Source organism: Dromiciops gliroides, chromosome 5, assembly GCF_019393635.1.
Source record: "Dromiciops gliroides isolate mDroGli1 chromosome 5, mDroGli1.pri, whole genome shotgun sequence".
NCBI classification, from domain to species: domain Eukaryota; kingdom Metazoa; phylum Chordata; class Mammalia; order Microbiotheria; family Microbiotheriidae; genus Dromiciops; species Dromiciops gliroides.
The window spans coordinates 295,994,781-296,010,952 of record NC_057865.1 but is presented as its reverse complement, the minus strand read 5'-3'; the positions used below and the strand labels follow the sequence as shown (position 1 = coordinate 296,010,952).

The 16,172-nt window shown below is 49.0% G+C and overlaps 1 protein-coding gene across 1 annotated transcript; it reads left to right on the top strand.

Moving 5' to 3' along the window:
* The first annotated feature begins 846 nt into the window (after positions 1-846).
* Positions 847-9,796, top strand: MIOX (myo-inositol oxygenase). Its single transcript, XM_043964968.1, has 10 exons — positions 847-990; positions 1,846-1,914; positions 2,140-2,220; positions 2,448-2,610; positions 6,146-6,213; positions 6,555-6,664; positions 7,133-7,200; positions 7,478-7,527; positions 7,884-7,996; positions 9,245-9,796. The coding sequence occupies exons 1-10, from the start codon at positions 976-978 to the stop codon at positions 9,351-9,353; spliced, it is 846 nt and encodes a 281-aa protein (XP_043820903.1). The 5' UTR covers positions 847-975; the 3' UTR covers positions 9,354-9,796.
* Positions 9,797-16,172: the final 6,376 nt, after the last annotated feature.

Below are 16,172 nucleotides of genomic sequence, written 5' to 3'. Positions count from 1 at the left end.
TCTCCCATCCCATCCCAGCCTAGCCCAGCCCATTGTCATGGGGAAAATGGGGTAGGGAGTTTGGGTAGGGATAGGGGTTTGGGGTTTGGGGTCCTTATGAATTCCTCTTTAAAGAATTACACCCTCTTGCACACAAAAGCAATTAGAATAAGATAGTAGTTTATTCAGGGGCAAGGCAAGGGAAGGAAAACCATGAAAGAAATCCTTGGACTTCTCATGGGGAGAAAGGCATGGCACAGAACGTGGCTCTGAGATACCAATCTCCTCAAGCAGGAGACAGGTATATATTTTTATAGAGGACTGATGGTGGTCCGATGAGGTGATCAGATGACTGTGGAAAGTTCCCTTAGTGAGGGAGGACCATCCACCACTGGTGGTGGCTGGAGGAGTTGGGTGAGGGGTAGCTGCAAATCTCTCAAGCCATCTTTCTCCTCAGGACACAAAGGCAGCAGTCATACCTAATCTTATCTCCCCAGGGTTGAGGGAGACTAGAATGAAGGGTGATGGTCCCAGGGCTAGCTCAGTTTGATCTTATCTACACTTATCTCTCTAGGCATTATCTGTCCTCAGATTTAGTTTCTCAAGGAGAAGGTTCCTTGATGTACCCCAGAGAACTTCTGGGGTGCTATGGGCCCATAACACCAGCCCAGCCCAGCCCAGCCTCATGGTGCTCTCTCTCCAAAGGTGTTGTTTGTTAGGTAGAGGTCAGAGTGTTCCCTCCAGGAAAGGAGGAAGGGGATAGACTGACATATTAACTAATGGTGAGCAGGCCAAGGTCAGCAGGTTAAATGGTCACTGATTACCTCCTGGCCCCGGCCAAATAGCTTGGGTTAGATCTGGTCACTCCCACTGATGTTTATGTACCCTAAGACCATATATAAGAACCCCCTGGGCTCGAACAGACCAGACACAAGCCACAGGTGACACACCGTACGCCTTCTTCCTACCCTGTTCACCAGTAGGCCTGTGGTCAAGATGAAGGTTCTTGTGGTGAGTGTCTTCTCTCTTGATGTCTTCCAAAATGCTTCTGGGCTGTCCTCCTTCTCTAGGCTGGTCCAAGGCCCTCAGCCTCCTTTCTAGGCTGCTCCAGGGCCGTGAACTCTCGGGTACCTCCTCAGCTGCTAGGCTACTTTGGGATTCCAAGCTATGGGTGCCCTCTTACCCTCACGGTCTGCTTCCAAAACTTTGTGGGAAGGGAGGGGCTGGATGTACGCTTTAGGAAGTGTGGTTTGGGGCCCTGGGTCCACTCTCTACCCCCAGTCTCATACAGGGGCCCAAAGGTCCACCCAACTAGGCTGGTAAGGGACAAATGGGGGAGAGAAAAGAGGCTGGGGTGGAGAACAGAGGCCTGGTTGAAAAAACAGGGACTGAGGGGAGCTCCCCGCCCATTGGTTGTAGGGCTCCTCTGAAGGGAAGTAGCCTTTTCTTGTTTCCTCTAAGCCCCGAGGCAGGGATGTGCCTCTCTATTATCTACAGTGGGAGAGCTCTCTGCACTGTACCTTGCCTCCCAGGAATCCCCACCCCCACCTCCTGGTCCAGGCAGACAGTGTGCATGTATGCAGGTGACTGAGTAGGTCTGTGAAGTAAGCTGGACTGGGGGGACCACGCTTGAGTGTGTCTGTTTTCCAAGGCTGATCATTTCTAGGTCCTTGGTCCCAGATCTCCCAGGGTTACTGCATCTTTTTTTTCCCCTCTCTACTAGTGATATTCTGGAATAAGCTACATCCACTGATGCCTCTGAGCTGTGGGGTCCCTCACTCCTCTCCTTCCCTTCCTGAATCCTTCCCAGATAGAAGAGTAGCCTTCTGACTGAGCTCATCTCTTTTTTTCCCCTTTCCCCCATAGGGTCCAGACCCTTCTCAAATTTACCGGCCCGATGGGGGCAAAAACAAAGAGGACTTCCGAAACTACACTGTAAGAGCTGCTAGCTTGGCCCTGGTAACACTCCCTGTCCCTGTCCCTGTCCCTCCACTGCCATGCTGGGGAGAACAACTTCAGTGGCAGTGAAGAAGGAAGGGTTGGGGGGCAGGGAGGCCAAGGGGTAGAAGAGAGAGGGTCAGAGGGCCAGGGATGAGGGGGGTCAGATACAGTGGGAGGGGAGGGGGAAGAGCTAGAGTCTAATGTGACTGGCACTTGCAGTCAGGACCCCTCCTGGATCGAGTCTTCAACACCTACAAGCTCATGCACACCCACCAAACTGTGGACTTTGTCAGGAGGAAGGTGAGATGCGAGAAGGGTCCTTTGCCTTGGGGTGACAGATGTGTCAACAATGGTGGGCCCCTGTCCTTGGAGATGGATTCATGTCTTTGGTGATGGGGCATTTCCTGTGGATGATGGTTCTGTGACCCAGACACCTGGGAGTTATAGAGTCAGTTTCCTTGGGGTCATTGGATCCAATTTCAGCGGATAATGGAGCCTTGTTCACGGTGTTTGGTTCTTGTCTCTAGCACACAGAGTTTGGTGGATTCTCCTACAAAAAGATGACTGTGATGGAGGCTGTGGATCTGCTGGATGGGCTGGTGGATGAGTCTGACCCAGATGTGGACTTTCCCAACTCATTCCATGCGTTTCAGACGGCCGAGGGCATCCGGAAGGCTCATCCTGACAAGGGTATCTCCTGCTTCCCTTGATCCCAGGGATCCCTTGCTCTTGACCTCATCTCACTGAGGGGCCCTCTCTCAGCCCTCTCCTTATGCCATCCCAGAGACAGATGGGGAGAGGCCCTTCATTTTAGCTGCTCTTGTTTTGTACTGAAGCCCTGTTTCAGCCCCCTTCTTGGGCTGAGGAGATCAGAGGTCATGGGCTCTCATGTAGAGACGGTCCCCTCCTAACCTGAGCCAGGAAATTCGGGAATAAGGGATGATGAGAGCCTGGCAGGCTAGTTAATAGCCAAGGGTCATGGAGGGCAGGAGTCAGGGATTCCCAAGGTTCAGGACAAGAAGAGAGAGTCCTTCTCTCCAGGGGTGTCCAGTAGTTTGGTACAGGTGGGGATTAAAATTGTAGCCACCTTGATAGGAGGAAGGGAGGAAGGAATCTGGTCCAGTCCCAGAAAGACAGGATGGGAGAGGTCAAAACCCAAGACCACGGGATGGAGTGAGTCAGGGCTCTCTACCCCCCAAATCTAGGACCAGGCCAGCTCCCTGTGGCCAGAGAATGAAGGGGGAAGTTCATGGAATCCTTTCCCCTCAAGGCACCAGCTCACTGTGGGTCATTCTCAACATGAATCTCTCCACCTGCTCATTCATTCTTTCACGTGAAAATCACCATTTCATGGGATTGTGATTAATATTCCATTGTTCTGATGATTATTTCCAACATAATTCAGTTGGGAAAAGCAGTCACTATTAGTCCTTGATGGTTGGTGTTTGGTGAGTTATTGCTCAGGTGGAGCTTATTGGTAATTGATTTTATTATTGCCCCACTGCCTTCATTTGCAGAATCAGAGAAACCCAGAGGTAGAGAGGAATGCAGATTCCCTGCCTAATCAGTAATTCCCTCTGTAGCACACCCTACAAACAGTCATTCAGCCTCTGCATGAGCTATCCAGTGATAGGAAGCTCACTACCTCCCGAGGTGCCCATTCCGCTTGGGTGTTTGAAAGTTTCCCCGACATCCATGGTAAACCAGAGGCCTGAACCTGGCTTGTTCTAAGCCCCTGGACTTGAGGAAGCAGGTTATCCTGCTACTGCACCTGCTATAGGTGCCAGGGTCCTGAACAGGAGGAGAGAAGGTTCTCCACATGTGGTCTCAGAGTGATAGAGCTGGGGAGGGAAGACCAGCCTTCTGCCAGTTAATACTGAAGCATTGGCAAAGAGTGGTTATGTCTTGTCAGGGGCACTGGGTCCAGAGTAAGTGAGTCGATGATCTGTCCTTGTCAGACAACCCTTGTCAGAGGGTGCAGCCCCACATTTATGAGTCCAGGTCTGGGCTCGATATTCTTTTTTTTCACTTAACTAACATGAATTAAGTGCAGGGTACTGGGAATCGAGTACCAGCAAGGAAGTATATTCGACCCTCCAGGAACATAGATCCTTGAGAATTACTCCAATTCCCCTCTTCCTTCCCAGGTATGGAGATCAGTACTAGGTGGAAGGACTATATGTGAAGTAATTTAGGAAGGGGACTCCAGGGGAGCTGGCATTTGTCTATTGCTATAAGCCTTACAAAGCCCTTTCCACAGACCAGGGAGAGAATGCAGGGGTCATTTCCCCCATTTTACAAACAAGGGAACTGAGGCTTTGAGGAGTTAAGTGAGCTGTCCTGGCTCACACATAGTCAGTCATTGTGAGAAATGGGCTTCCTCCCCAGATCTCTCCTGGCCCAGCTCCAACACTCTTCCTGCCTTGCTTCTGTGGTGAATACAGAAAATAGCGAGGGGTCTGGACATCAGGAGATTGATCGAGGACGTACTGATGGAGCCTGGGAAGGAAAGGGAGGGTGCAGCGGCTGGCTCCAGATATCTGGGGAGCCATCTGTGGGGGAGGGCTTCCTCTCTATCTGCTTGGCCCCAGGGAGCAGGAGCAGGAACAGCCTGGGAGCATTACAGAGAGAGAGCAGACCAGGCTTGGGGCAGGAGATGCTTTCCAACAACCAGAGCATCTCCAGAGAGAATGGGCCGCTCTGGGGCACAGGCAGGGAAGGGGACGGGGATGAGGGGTCTTCCCCTGGAAGTTTTGGAAAGGCTGGAAGACGACAACTCCAGGATGTGGTAGAAAGGATTTCTGCCCAATTAGAAGTCAGACTACATGTGGCTGTGGCCTCCTCCAGTCCTGAGGTTCCATGATTCTGAATCTCTGGTTCTGGGCTTACCTCTTACATGAAGCCTTCCCTGATTGCAGCCTAACGGGAGTGCTCTTGCCTTCCTCTGAATCCCCCTAGAGCCCTGCACAATTCTCGGCAGATTTTTCCTTGACAGTTAACTCAGTCTCTCAAAAAAGCTTTTAGTGCTTTCTGTACCTCACATAGCCTCATTACTGACAAGTAAGCCCTTCTTCCTCTTCTGAAGAGATAGTAAGAGTGTCCCTAATCTCCATGGGAGGGGCTCTGGAAGCCAGTGTTACATAGATGAGGGTTTTCTTTATGAAGGAGGAGGAGGAGGAGGAGAATCCTAGAATCCTGGAATGGGAAGGGACCATAGAGAGGGCTCAGGGGGTCCAATATCTCCTGTACAGGTGGGAAACAGGAAGTCCAGGGGGAAATCAGGCCCTGAATCCAGGCCTCCTGAGTCCCAGCGCGGGGCTCTCTGTCTGTCCCTGGGTGGAGCAGGAGGGTGGACACCCAGCGGAATGTTTCTTCTGGCCTCAGACTCGGCCCCAGTCGGCCTTCCCAGGCAATCCAAGTTCTGCTCCTCTACACACTCTCTGCTGTGACCACATCGACTTTCTTGCTGTTCCCTTCATTTGGCAAAGCTGTCCCCCATTCTTGTCATCCCCTAACCCTCCTCTCTTCTGCCTTTCAAAATCCATCGTTGCTATTGTTTAGTCGTTTCAATCGGGTCTGACCCTGTGACCCCATTTGGGCTTTTCTTGGGGCACTTTGACCTTTCCTTCCCCAGCTCATTTGACAGATGAGAAAGCTGAGGCACACAAGGCTAAGTGACTTGCCCAGGGTCACACAGTGTCTGAGGCTGGATTTGAACTCAGGAAGATGAGTCTTCCTGACCTCAGGCTCTGCGTTCTGTGCACTGTGGTGCCCCCTAACTGCCCCCTCAGACCTCTCCTCAGGTACAGCTTCCTGTGGGGAGGCTTCCCTCATCTCCTTCCCTCCTCCAACTGCCCTGTATCTCCTTAGCTCTGTATAGGAAGCTCCTCTGCCAGGAGAATGTAAGCTCTTGGAGGGCAGGGCTCTTCCCTTTGTATCTCTGGTACTCAGCCTTGAGCTCCTCCGAGGAGATCCCAGACAAATGCTTGGTGGGTTGGAGCACCTGCTTCCTCCTTTGTAGAACGGGAACGACTCCTTTGACTAGCGTTTCTGCAGAGCCCTTGCCGTGCGGTGCTGAGGAGGTTCTAGGGATGTCCAAGTGGGGATCCCAAAGCCCCTCCTGCCCTCCCAGGCCAAGAGCTGCCGTGGCAGTTATCCCCTCTCCCTTTCCCCAGCTCCTCAGTGGTCTCCTGCCTCAGCTCCTCTCCTTGTCTTTCCTCCCTAGACTGGTTCCACCTCGTGGGGTTGCTGCATGATCTGGGGAAGATCCTTGTCATGGCTGGGGAGCCTCAGGTAAGAAGAGATAACAAAGATGGCTGAGGTCAGCCCAGCCCCTGCCTTCTGGGCTCTGGGTTCTGACCAGTGGTTTGTAGGTCCTAGGTTTGGGATTAGAAGCTGGACTGGTTGTGGGCTCTGGGTTCTAGGTTCTGGGCTCTAGGCTAGGATGGGGTTCTATGCTGAGCTTTGGCCACTGGCCCCTTGGTTGGGTTTCGAGCCACGGGCTTGAGGTTCCAAGGGTCCTAGACTCTCTGCCCTGGGCTGTGAGCTCTTGGCTCTGATACATTTTGAGGGGTGGTTCAGGGTCCCATGGCCTGTGGCCACAAGTCCCTGACTCTGCTGCCTCCCACATCCAGTGGGCAGTCGTTGGAGACACCTTCCCCGTTGGCTGCCGCCCCCAAAAATCTATTGTCTTTTGTGATTCGACTTTTCAAGACAATCCTGACACCAAGGACCCTCGATACTGGTGATCCCCCCCCTTCTCCAGCCCAGAGATCTCCTCTTTGAGATAAGCCCCTTGCCCAGGGACATCCCTTCCTGCCCCCAGCCCAGAGATCTCTTGTACAGGCCCTCCTAGAGATCTTTCTGTCAGAGCTTCCCCCAGCAGAAATCTCATGGGCAGAATCCCCCCCTAATTCCCCAGCTCACACACAAACACACACACACACACACACACACACACACACACGCACGCACGCACGCACGTGCGTCAGAACCTTGGGCTTATATCACTTAGTGATTAGAGACACCCATGAGCTCTACCCAGCCCTGCCCCATTTCTCTCTCTATGGTCCTTTCCCATTCCAAGGTTGTAGGATTCTTCTCCTGCTTCTTCCAGAAAACCCCTTCCCCAAATCTCCCCACCCAGACCCCTTTAGACACCCCCTTCCCTCAGGTCTTTGCCAACGGCTCTCACAGTCTTTATTCTTTCCAGCACTGAGTATGGGATGTATGAGCCCAACTGTGGCCTGGAAAATGTCCTGATGTCCTGGGGCCATGATGGTGAGACCTTTCCCCTTACCATTCACTGCCTCCCCAAAGACTCCTCCCTCCCCCTAATCACATGGGAGCCGGTGGGGAGTCCCAAAGGGAAAACAATGCACCCAACTCCCCTTTTGTAAGCCAGGGCCAGGCCTACTGTCTGGGGGCTCCTGGGGAGAGGGGCTACAGGGTCTGTAGAGCAGAACCTTGTGGCATCTCTGGGGTGATGGCTGTTGGGTGGGGTATTCGAGGCTCTGAGGGGTGGTGACCTGGCCTGGGACCATCCCTCTTTATGCAGAGTACATGTATCAGATGATGAAGTTCAACAAATTCTCTCTGCCTCAGGAGGTGAGTGGGGTCAAAGTGTCCAACTCCCAGCCTCTAGCTGCCAGATGCTAGGCCCTGACCACTGATCATCTCTGAGAGGGGGGGGTCCCTGGGCCTGTGGGGCTGGGACATGCTAGGCCCAGGCTCTCTGGAGACCTAGGCCTGGAGTTTGGGAAGGACTGATGGTGAATTGGGGCAAGCAGGAGCCTGGCAAATGCTGGGGCACAGAGGGTAGGGGGCAGGGTGGGGTGGGGCATGGGCATGGTTAGAATCAGGCTTTCCCAGGGTGGCTGGGAGCCTGGGGCCCAGGATCTGGGCTAGAGAGGAAATGAATTAGGGGGACCTAATTCCTTCCTCCCTCCCTCCTCCCTGTCTAGGCTTTCTACATGATTCGCTTCCACTCCTTCTATCCCTGGCACACTGGGGGTGACTACCGGCACCTCTGCACCCCCCATGACCTCAGCATGCTGCCTTGGGTGCAAGAGTTCAAGTAAGGACTGGGGAGGGGACTTGGTACTGCCCCCCAAGGAGTGCAGGAGACACCCTGGCTGTCCCACATAGGGCAGCATGTGGGGGATGAGCCTCCTGTCCTTCCTTAGGCCAGAAGGAGCAGCAGGGGGTGGTCTGGGCCAGATTTGGGGTGGTCCTCAGGAAGGGGTGAGCCCATCCTTGGCTCTGTACCCTGTCCTTCCCCTACTCCAGCCCAGGACCCACTGAGGAAGGACACTCTCCTCTGTGTACGAAGTACTGACTGTATACAAGGCTCACTGCAGGTTGGAGATGGAGCTGTGAGGAATGGCATAGGCTCTTTCTTCAGGGAGTTTTCAGTCTAGTGGAAGGGTGGAGAGGCCTGGCCTTGGCGTCCAGAGACTTAAACATGGTAGGATCGTGAGCAAGTAGGTAGGCAGCCTGTGTGATAGAAAGACTACTCACCGAGGCACCTGGGTGGCGCGGTGGGTAAAGCATCAGCCCTGGATTCAGGAAGACCTGAGTTCAAATCCAATCTTAGACACTTGACACTTACTAGCTGTGTGACCCTGGGCAAGTCACTTAACCCTGATTGCCCCACAAAAAAAGATTGCTCACTGGTCCTGGGTTGGAATCCCCCCTTTGATGCACTTATCTGCTCTTTGTCTCTTTGGCTGCCCTGGTCAATGTCCTGGGTGCTAGGTAGCACCAAGACCTCTCTCCTAGGTTCAGGTCAGGCCCGAGTAGTTGGCAGAGTGCAGGCAAAGGAGAAAGAGAGAGAGAGAGACCAAAGGCCTGCAGGGAGCCGAGGCACAGAGTATGGGTGTTCCTTAGAGAAGACTGACCCCAAATTCCTCTGTACCCCTCAGACTCCCAAGACACTTCTGCCTGTCCCAGTCTGAGAGCCTTCCCAGGGACACATGCAACTGGGTTGGGACATCAAAGGCCCCTGCTATTGTTCATTCGTTTGTTCATTCATCCATCCATTCATCCATCCATCCATCCATTCACTCATAGAATGAGTGCTGGTTTAGCCGGATTCTGTGCCAGGAATGTGGGAAGTACAAAAATTGGGGGAAGGCCCCATGAAGCCATTATCAGACATTAACATCTTAGGAGAGTTTAGTGGGCCTTAGACTAAATGGGGCAGAAGTAAGGGGAGGTACTAGACCCCACAGCTGAGATCTCAGAGCAGGGGAGGGGCAAGGGCTACTCATTCCCTTCCTGGTAGATGCCCATGCCCACTGCTCCCCCTTTCTCCCTCTTACAGCAAGTATGATCTCTACACCAAGTCAGAAGACCTGCCAGATGTGTCCAAGCTTCGACCATACTATCAGAGCCTCATTGACAAATATTGCCCTGGGGTCCTCTGCTGGTAACGGCCTCTGTTTGGGTCCAAGCCTGGGCTGCTTGGCTCTTATCCAGCCCCAGCAGGCTCATTTGCCTCATCAGGGGCAGCCAGCTTCTTCCCTTATGCATAACAACCTGTCCAATGGCTCCTGTCTCTCCCTTCCTGGGGGGGGGAGGGATTGTCAGCCCAGAAACCATCCCTGGGGCCACTGCCCCTCCCCAGCTGACCCTGGCACCCCAGTAGCAGCAGAATCCCTGTCTTCATTACCTCTACCCCATTGCAAACTCCACCCATGTCACAGCATCATTGCCAGGCAGGAGATGCCCATCTCTTTCCTGCTTCCCATGCTCACCATCATTGCCAGCCAGCGGGACCCATGCTCCCTGGGTCCCTGAGCACCCTCAGCCCTCCACCCACAGCTGCAGACACTTAATACTCCTGCCAAGAAATAAAGACTGTACGAAACTCTGATGTCCTTCCCTTCACTGTGTCTGGAGAATTAGGGGCCTGGGGGTGGGGTTCCACGGTCCAGGACCTTCTCCTGTAAGAAGGATCCCCTGGGACATTCTCCATTTTCCCAGCCTTCCCCCACACCCCCCTTTTTTCCTTCCTCAGCCTCAGAGAACAGCTATCTGTTTCCCACTCAACATCTCAGGCAAAGGGGCCTGAGGACATGAGTGGGGGCTTGGCATCCCAAGTTTGGCAGTAAGGAGAATAGGAAAGGGGAGACAGGATGAGAAGCTCTGAGGATCTCAGAAGCTCAAGATGCAGGGACTAAGAGAACAGCACCTTTGAGGAAGCTGATGGAGCTGGCATTTAGGAGAATATCCCAGAGATCCATGAGAGAAGGCTACTTCCTGCTGGGTCTCTCTTTGTTCCTGAGGGTTCTGGGTTGTTTTCTTTGGTCTTTGGATCAGCACACTTCTCCATTAATGCTTTCTGGGGATTGTTCATGGGCGGCCAGACTGCACCGACCTAGGGGGCCCAGGCACATCATCCCAGCATTCCTGGGTAAGGGCTGAGGACCAAAGAAAGAAGAACCAGCCTCCCAGAAGCGTGCCTGGTCTCTTCATACTGCAAAAATCTCTGTCAAGAAGTATTCATGAAGTGTCCCTATGTGCCAGGCATTGTGCTGCATCACTGAAGATGCAAAGAAAGACAAAAACCAGTCCCTGCCTTTGGGAGGGACTTCTCAGTCAACTGGAAAGGACCTTAGGGTTCGTCTAGACCCAAAGCTCAGGAGAAAATGGAAGTTTGAGGAAAGGAATAGGACTCACCCAAGGTCACGTAGGTAGGAAGTGGTGGTTGCTATCAGAAGCCAGATCTTGTCCTTAGGCTCATGGGCAGCTATGGGTTTTGGGAAGTTAGGAATTTCATGAATGGCAGCTATGGAACCTCCCAAGGGAAAAGTGGAGTTTTGCTTTTTAATGAGTTTTGTTTGTCAGGGAGTCTTTCGGGGTCAATCAATCAATTGTGGAGCAAGGCAGTTAATAGGCAACAAGCATTTCTTAAGTGCTTACTTTGTGTGAAGCCTGCTACAAATCACAATCAGCCTGATGCATTTCCTTCCTGCTGAGGAAAGAGTACAGGAGATTTCCAGCTCGATTCAGTCAAGACTGTTTTCTCTGCCTTGGTTCTAGTGGAATCTTTGGCCACTGCAAAAAAGAAGCAGTATTCAATTTAGAAAGGGTTTTCTAGAAAAGTCCCATAATGAATCCTCTCTCTCCTCTCTCTCTCTCTCTCTCTCTCTCTCTCTCTCTCTCTCTCTCTCTCTCTCTGTCTCTCTCTCTCTCTCTCCCCTTCTCCTCCTCCTCCTCCTCCTCCTCTGTCTCTCTGTCCCTGTTTCTCTCTCCCTTTCTGTCTCTGTCTCTATCACACACACACACTGAAGCAGCAATAAACTGTAGAGCAGCTCATTAAAACTTATCTGGATAATATTCAAGGGAAAAAACCCTCTTGTTTTGTCTCTTTCATGAATTCTTTATTTTTTTAAATTTACATAATAAAATAAGCATTTCTATAACATGATATAATAAAAAGACGATTGCACACAAAACTGCCAATCTATGATGTACAACTTGCTATTCCTTTAAAATATATAATCAAGTTATCATGTCAATTACTTTTTTCCCTTTTTTTTCCTTCTCTCTACCTCCCCCTACCCTAGAGATGGCCACCATTAGACGCTCACACACACATACACATGCACAAACACCATGTGCGTGTGCCTGTAAAATCCTTGTATACATATTTCTATTATTCACTTCTTTTTCTGGATGCAGATAGCACCTTCCTTCATAGATCCTTTATACTTATATAAACTATAGTTATATAGTTATAATCATATGATAGTTATTCACTCAAAGTTCTTCTTAAAACAATATTTCTGTTACTGTATACAGTTTTCTTGGTTCTGCTTATTTTGTTCTTCATTATTTCATGTCAATCTTTGTATGTTCTTCTAAGATTGAGTTAATCATTTCTTATAGTACAATACTATTCCATCACAATCATATACCATAACTTGTTCAGCCATTTCCCAATTGATAGTCATCTCCACAATTTCCAGTTCTTTGCCATCACAAAGAGAACATAGAAGTTCTTTTCCTTTTTCTGTAATCATCTTTGGAAATAAACCTAGTAGTGGTATTGCTGGGTCAAAGGGTATCAATTGGGGAATGACTTATATCCTTATAAATTTTACAAAGTTCTTGATGTATTTGAGATATAAGACCTTTATCTGAGAAACTGTATATACAATTTCTACCCCCACCCCAATTTTCAGCTTTCCTTCTGATCTTGGCTACATTTATTTTATTTGTACAAAACCCTTTTAATTTAATGCAATAAAAATTATCCCTTTTACATCTCACTCTGATTTCTCTTGTTTATTCAAAAATTATCCACCTATCCATAAATCTGAAAAGTAATACATTCCATGTTCTTCAAATTTTCTTCTAATATCTCTCTTTATATCTGGATCATGGATCCATTTTTGCCTTATCTTGGTAAATGGTATAAGAAATTGGTTTATGCCCAATTTCTACCATACCGCTTTCTGGTTTTTCCAACAATTTTTGTTTACGAAATACTAAATTCTTATCCCCAAATCTTGTCTTTACACTTGTCAAATGCAAGATTACTATACTTGGGGGCAGGTAGGTGGCACAGTGGATAAAGCACTGGCCCTGGATTAGGAGGACCTGAATTCAAATCCAGACTCAGACACTTGACTCTTACTAGCTGTGTGACCCTGGGCAAGTCACTTAAGCCCCATTGCCCCGCCCCACCCTGCCCCACCCCAGATTACTTATTTGCTGCTTAATTGTATGTCTACTCTGTTCCATTGGTCCACTTTTCTACTTCTTAGCCAGTACCAAATAGTTTGTTTGTTTTTTTTGTGGGGCAATGAGGGTTTTTTTAAAAAATAATTTTCTTTATATGTTTCCTGGGTTTGTTTTGGCAAGGGTACTCCCAAGTATTTTATACTGTCTAGAGTTATTTTAAGTGGGATGTCTTTTACTATCTCTTCTTGAAGGGTTTTGTTTGTTACATATAGTAATGCTGATGATTTATGTGGATTTACTTTATATCCTTCTACTTTGCTAAAATTATTAATTATTTCAATTAACTATGTAGGTGAAACTTTGAGATTTTCCAAGTATATCATCATATCCTCTGCAGAAAGAGATTATTTTATTACCTCATGCCCTATGCTGATACCTTCTATTTCTTTTTCTTCTCTTATCGCTCTTGCCAGGATTTCCAATACAATATTGAATAATATTGGTGACAGTGGTCATCGTTATTTCACACTTGATCTTACTGGGAAGGCTTCCAGCTTATCTCCATTGCAAATAATGCTTGCTGGTGGTTTTATTATAAATGATTTTAAAAAATCAATTTAAGGAAAAATCCACTTATACCAATACTTTCAGGTGTTTTATATATATATATATATATATATATATACATATATATATATATATATATATATATATATTTGGTAGGGCAATGAGGGCTAAGTGACTTGCCCAGAGTCATACAGCTAGTAAGTATTAAGTGTCTGAGGCTGGATTTGAACTCAGGTCCTCCTGAATCCAGGGCCAATGCTTCATCCACTGTGCCACCTAGCTGCCCCCAGGTGTTTTTTTTTTAAATAGAAATGAGTGTTGTACTTTATCAAAAACCTTTTCTGTATCTATTGACATAATCATATGATTAAAAACCTTTTATTATTGATCTTCCATCAATTCCAGTTTAATTTATGCCCAAGCTGCATTTTTCTTGGAAACTTCTCTTGTGATCTTTTGGAGTTATTCTCTTCTTCTGGGTTTGTGTATCTGTCACCATAATAGCTTTTTATTTGTTTTTGTTTGCTTATTTTACCAGTCTACTTTCTGATTTCAGACTTTATGTTAGGGACAGGCTCTTTCTTCTTCTGGAGGGAATGTCCGGGCTAGTCCTGCTGCTGCCAGGACTTAGTCTGAGCTCTGCAAGTTTCTGACTTGAGTTTAAGTCTAAGCAACACACCTGTGTGCTTGCCCCATTCGGAGTTTCAGTAGACTGATGCTGGACTCAGCTACTGTTAGCCATATGGAAAGCTCTGCTGATTCAGAGGGACAGAAGTGTAGGCTTCCCTTTGGTCTGGGTTTCCTGCCCTTGTTAATCCTCTGCAGGTTTCACATGGGGCTAGATATAGGAACTGAGACCCCACTCTGTTCCTGAAGGCTGAGCCACTCAAATGCTGCTTACTTTGATTTTTCCCCCCTGCTGAATACACAACCCAGGGGCCTCTCTCTCTTCTCATCATAGGATGCCACCTTGAAACACAGGTGCCCTCCACAGTCAGTCCTGGATCTGTGACACAGAACGAGGTAGTAAACAACAGAGCTGCCAGTTGGCATAAAGTCAGGTTCTTCTATGGTGGATCTGGGACCACTTCTTGCAGGTGCACAGCCTCTCCCTGACTTGGAATTCTCAGAGCACTGTTTTGGCCAGACCCAGCCCTGAGTCCTCAGACCTCTCCCTCTATTGACCGAAGCTGGAAAAATGACTCATGATGCTTTTTTTTCCCCTGGGATTTCCCAACAGGATTTAGTCCAGTGCATTTTCTAGATCTGTTTGTGGGGAGCCCGTAGCAGAGCTCTATTTCTCCTGCTGCTCTACCACCATGGTTGGCTGCTAATTCCTTTTTTAAAAAAAGTTTGTGGGGCAATGAGGGTTAAGTGACTTGCTCTGGGGCACACAGCTATTAAGTGTCAAGTGTCTGAGGCCGGATTTGAACTCAGGTCCTCCTGACTCCAGGGCCAGTTCTCTATCCACTCCACCACCTAGCTGCCCCGAATTAAATTTTTTTTTTGTGAGGCAATTATGGTTAAGTGACTTGCCCAGGGTCACACAGCTAGTGTTAAATGTCTGAGGCTGGATTTGAACTCAGGTCCTCCTGACTCCAGGGCCAGTTCTCTATGCACTGCACCACCTAGCTGCCCCAAATTACTTTTTAAAAGACATGGATTGTACCTGAGTTCAAATCCAGCCTCAGACACTTGACACACTTACTAGCTGTGTGACCCTGGGCAAGTCACTTAACCCTCATTGCCCTGCAAAAAAAAAAAAAGAAAAGAAAAGAAAAAATAAAAGACATGTACTGAAGGTGGAAGCAACAGCAGGTAATGGATGCTGAATATGAGAGTGTGGCAAAGCACCATGAGGCTAAAGCTGGGGGTGCTAAAGCTCTCAATGAGCAGAAGCCAGGGCAGATGGCTTAACGTGATGAAAACAGGAGGGGTTTAAGGATATACTGGAGGAAAGAGGAGGTTTAAGGAAGGGCTAGGACCATAGCTTGGGGAGATGGATGGTAATTAACCACAGAAAGGAGGCAGCCAGAACCACTCACCTGAAATTTCGCTCCTGCTTTCTCCGTCATGGAAAAAATCCTTTGGACCAGAAAAGACTAAACAATAGGTCAGAGATAGCTGACAACCAAGAGAAGCAGAAAGATGATAAGAAAGCACTTAACCTATCTTAGCCTCAGTTTTCTCATTTACAAAATTAATGGAGATCAGGCATGGTCTTTCCTACTTAAGGGCAAGTTTTGTGGAGCACTTGAGATAGAAAGACAAGTAGGTAGCTAAAGGGAGCCAACAAGCTTCCTACAGGGTGACTACTTAATTGCAATCTTTATCTAAACCACCAGGTGGCGCTCCAAACCCTGAGCTTGCAGGCCTATGTCCTCTTTGCCCCGGGCTCAGGTCCTCATCCCCAAGGGATGCTTATCTCCTTCCCCAGCCCTTCCTTGTGGCCCCAATCATTCACATGTGGACCCACTACACATTCACTGACGTACAAGTAGGTCCTCACCCCTGATCAGTGCCCACCTCCCTGTGAGGTCTGATTTCACCTGCCCACAGACCCTGCTTAGCCTTTGATTCCTGTCACGAGGCTCCCTCCCTGCAATGCTTTTGGTGGGGAAGAGTGTTTCTCCCTGGCCTTGATTTCGGGGTTTCGAGGGGAAGGGGAACCACTCATCTCCCCACTAGCAGAACAGGGCAGATACCTGTACAAAGTCTCCACATAGGATCAGCTTCTCTCTCTCAGTGTGCTGACCAGACGACCCCACATGGATGATGCTTCTCGACACCTTTGGGCTCCTCAGGAAGCCACCTTGGCTAACCCTTAGATTCTTCTCTAAGTCTTCCTCTAACAAGTTGCATCTTTTTTTTTTTTTTTATCTTATTGGGGCAGGTAGGTAGAGTGGTAGTGGAGAGAGCACTGGCTCTGGAGTCTGGAAGAGATGAGTTCGAATCCTGCCTCACACACTAATTAGTTATGGGATCCCTGGCTA

Bases quoted from the DNA above. Each gene is read 5' to 3' on its own strand.
- MIOX (XM_043964968.1), top strand. The intron at 6,665-7,132 runs GTGATCCCCCCC...TATTCTTTCCAG, and splicing joins ACCAAGGACCCTCGATACTG to CACTGAGTATGGGATGTATG. The intron at 7,997-9,244 runs GTAAGGACTGGG...TCCCTCTTACAG, and splicing joins CCTTGGGTGCAAGAGTTCAA to CAAGTATGATCTCTACACCA.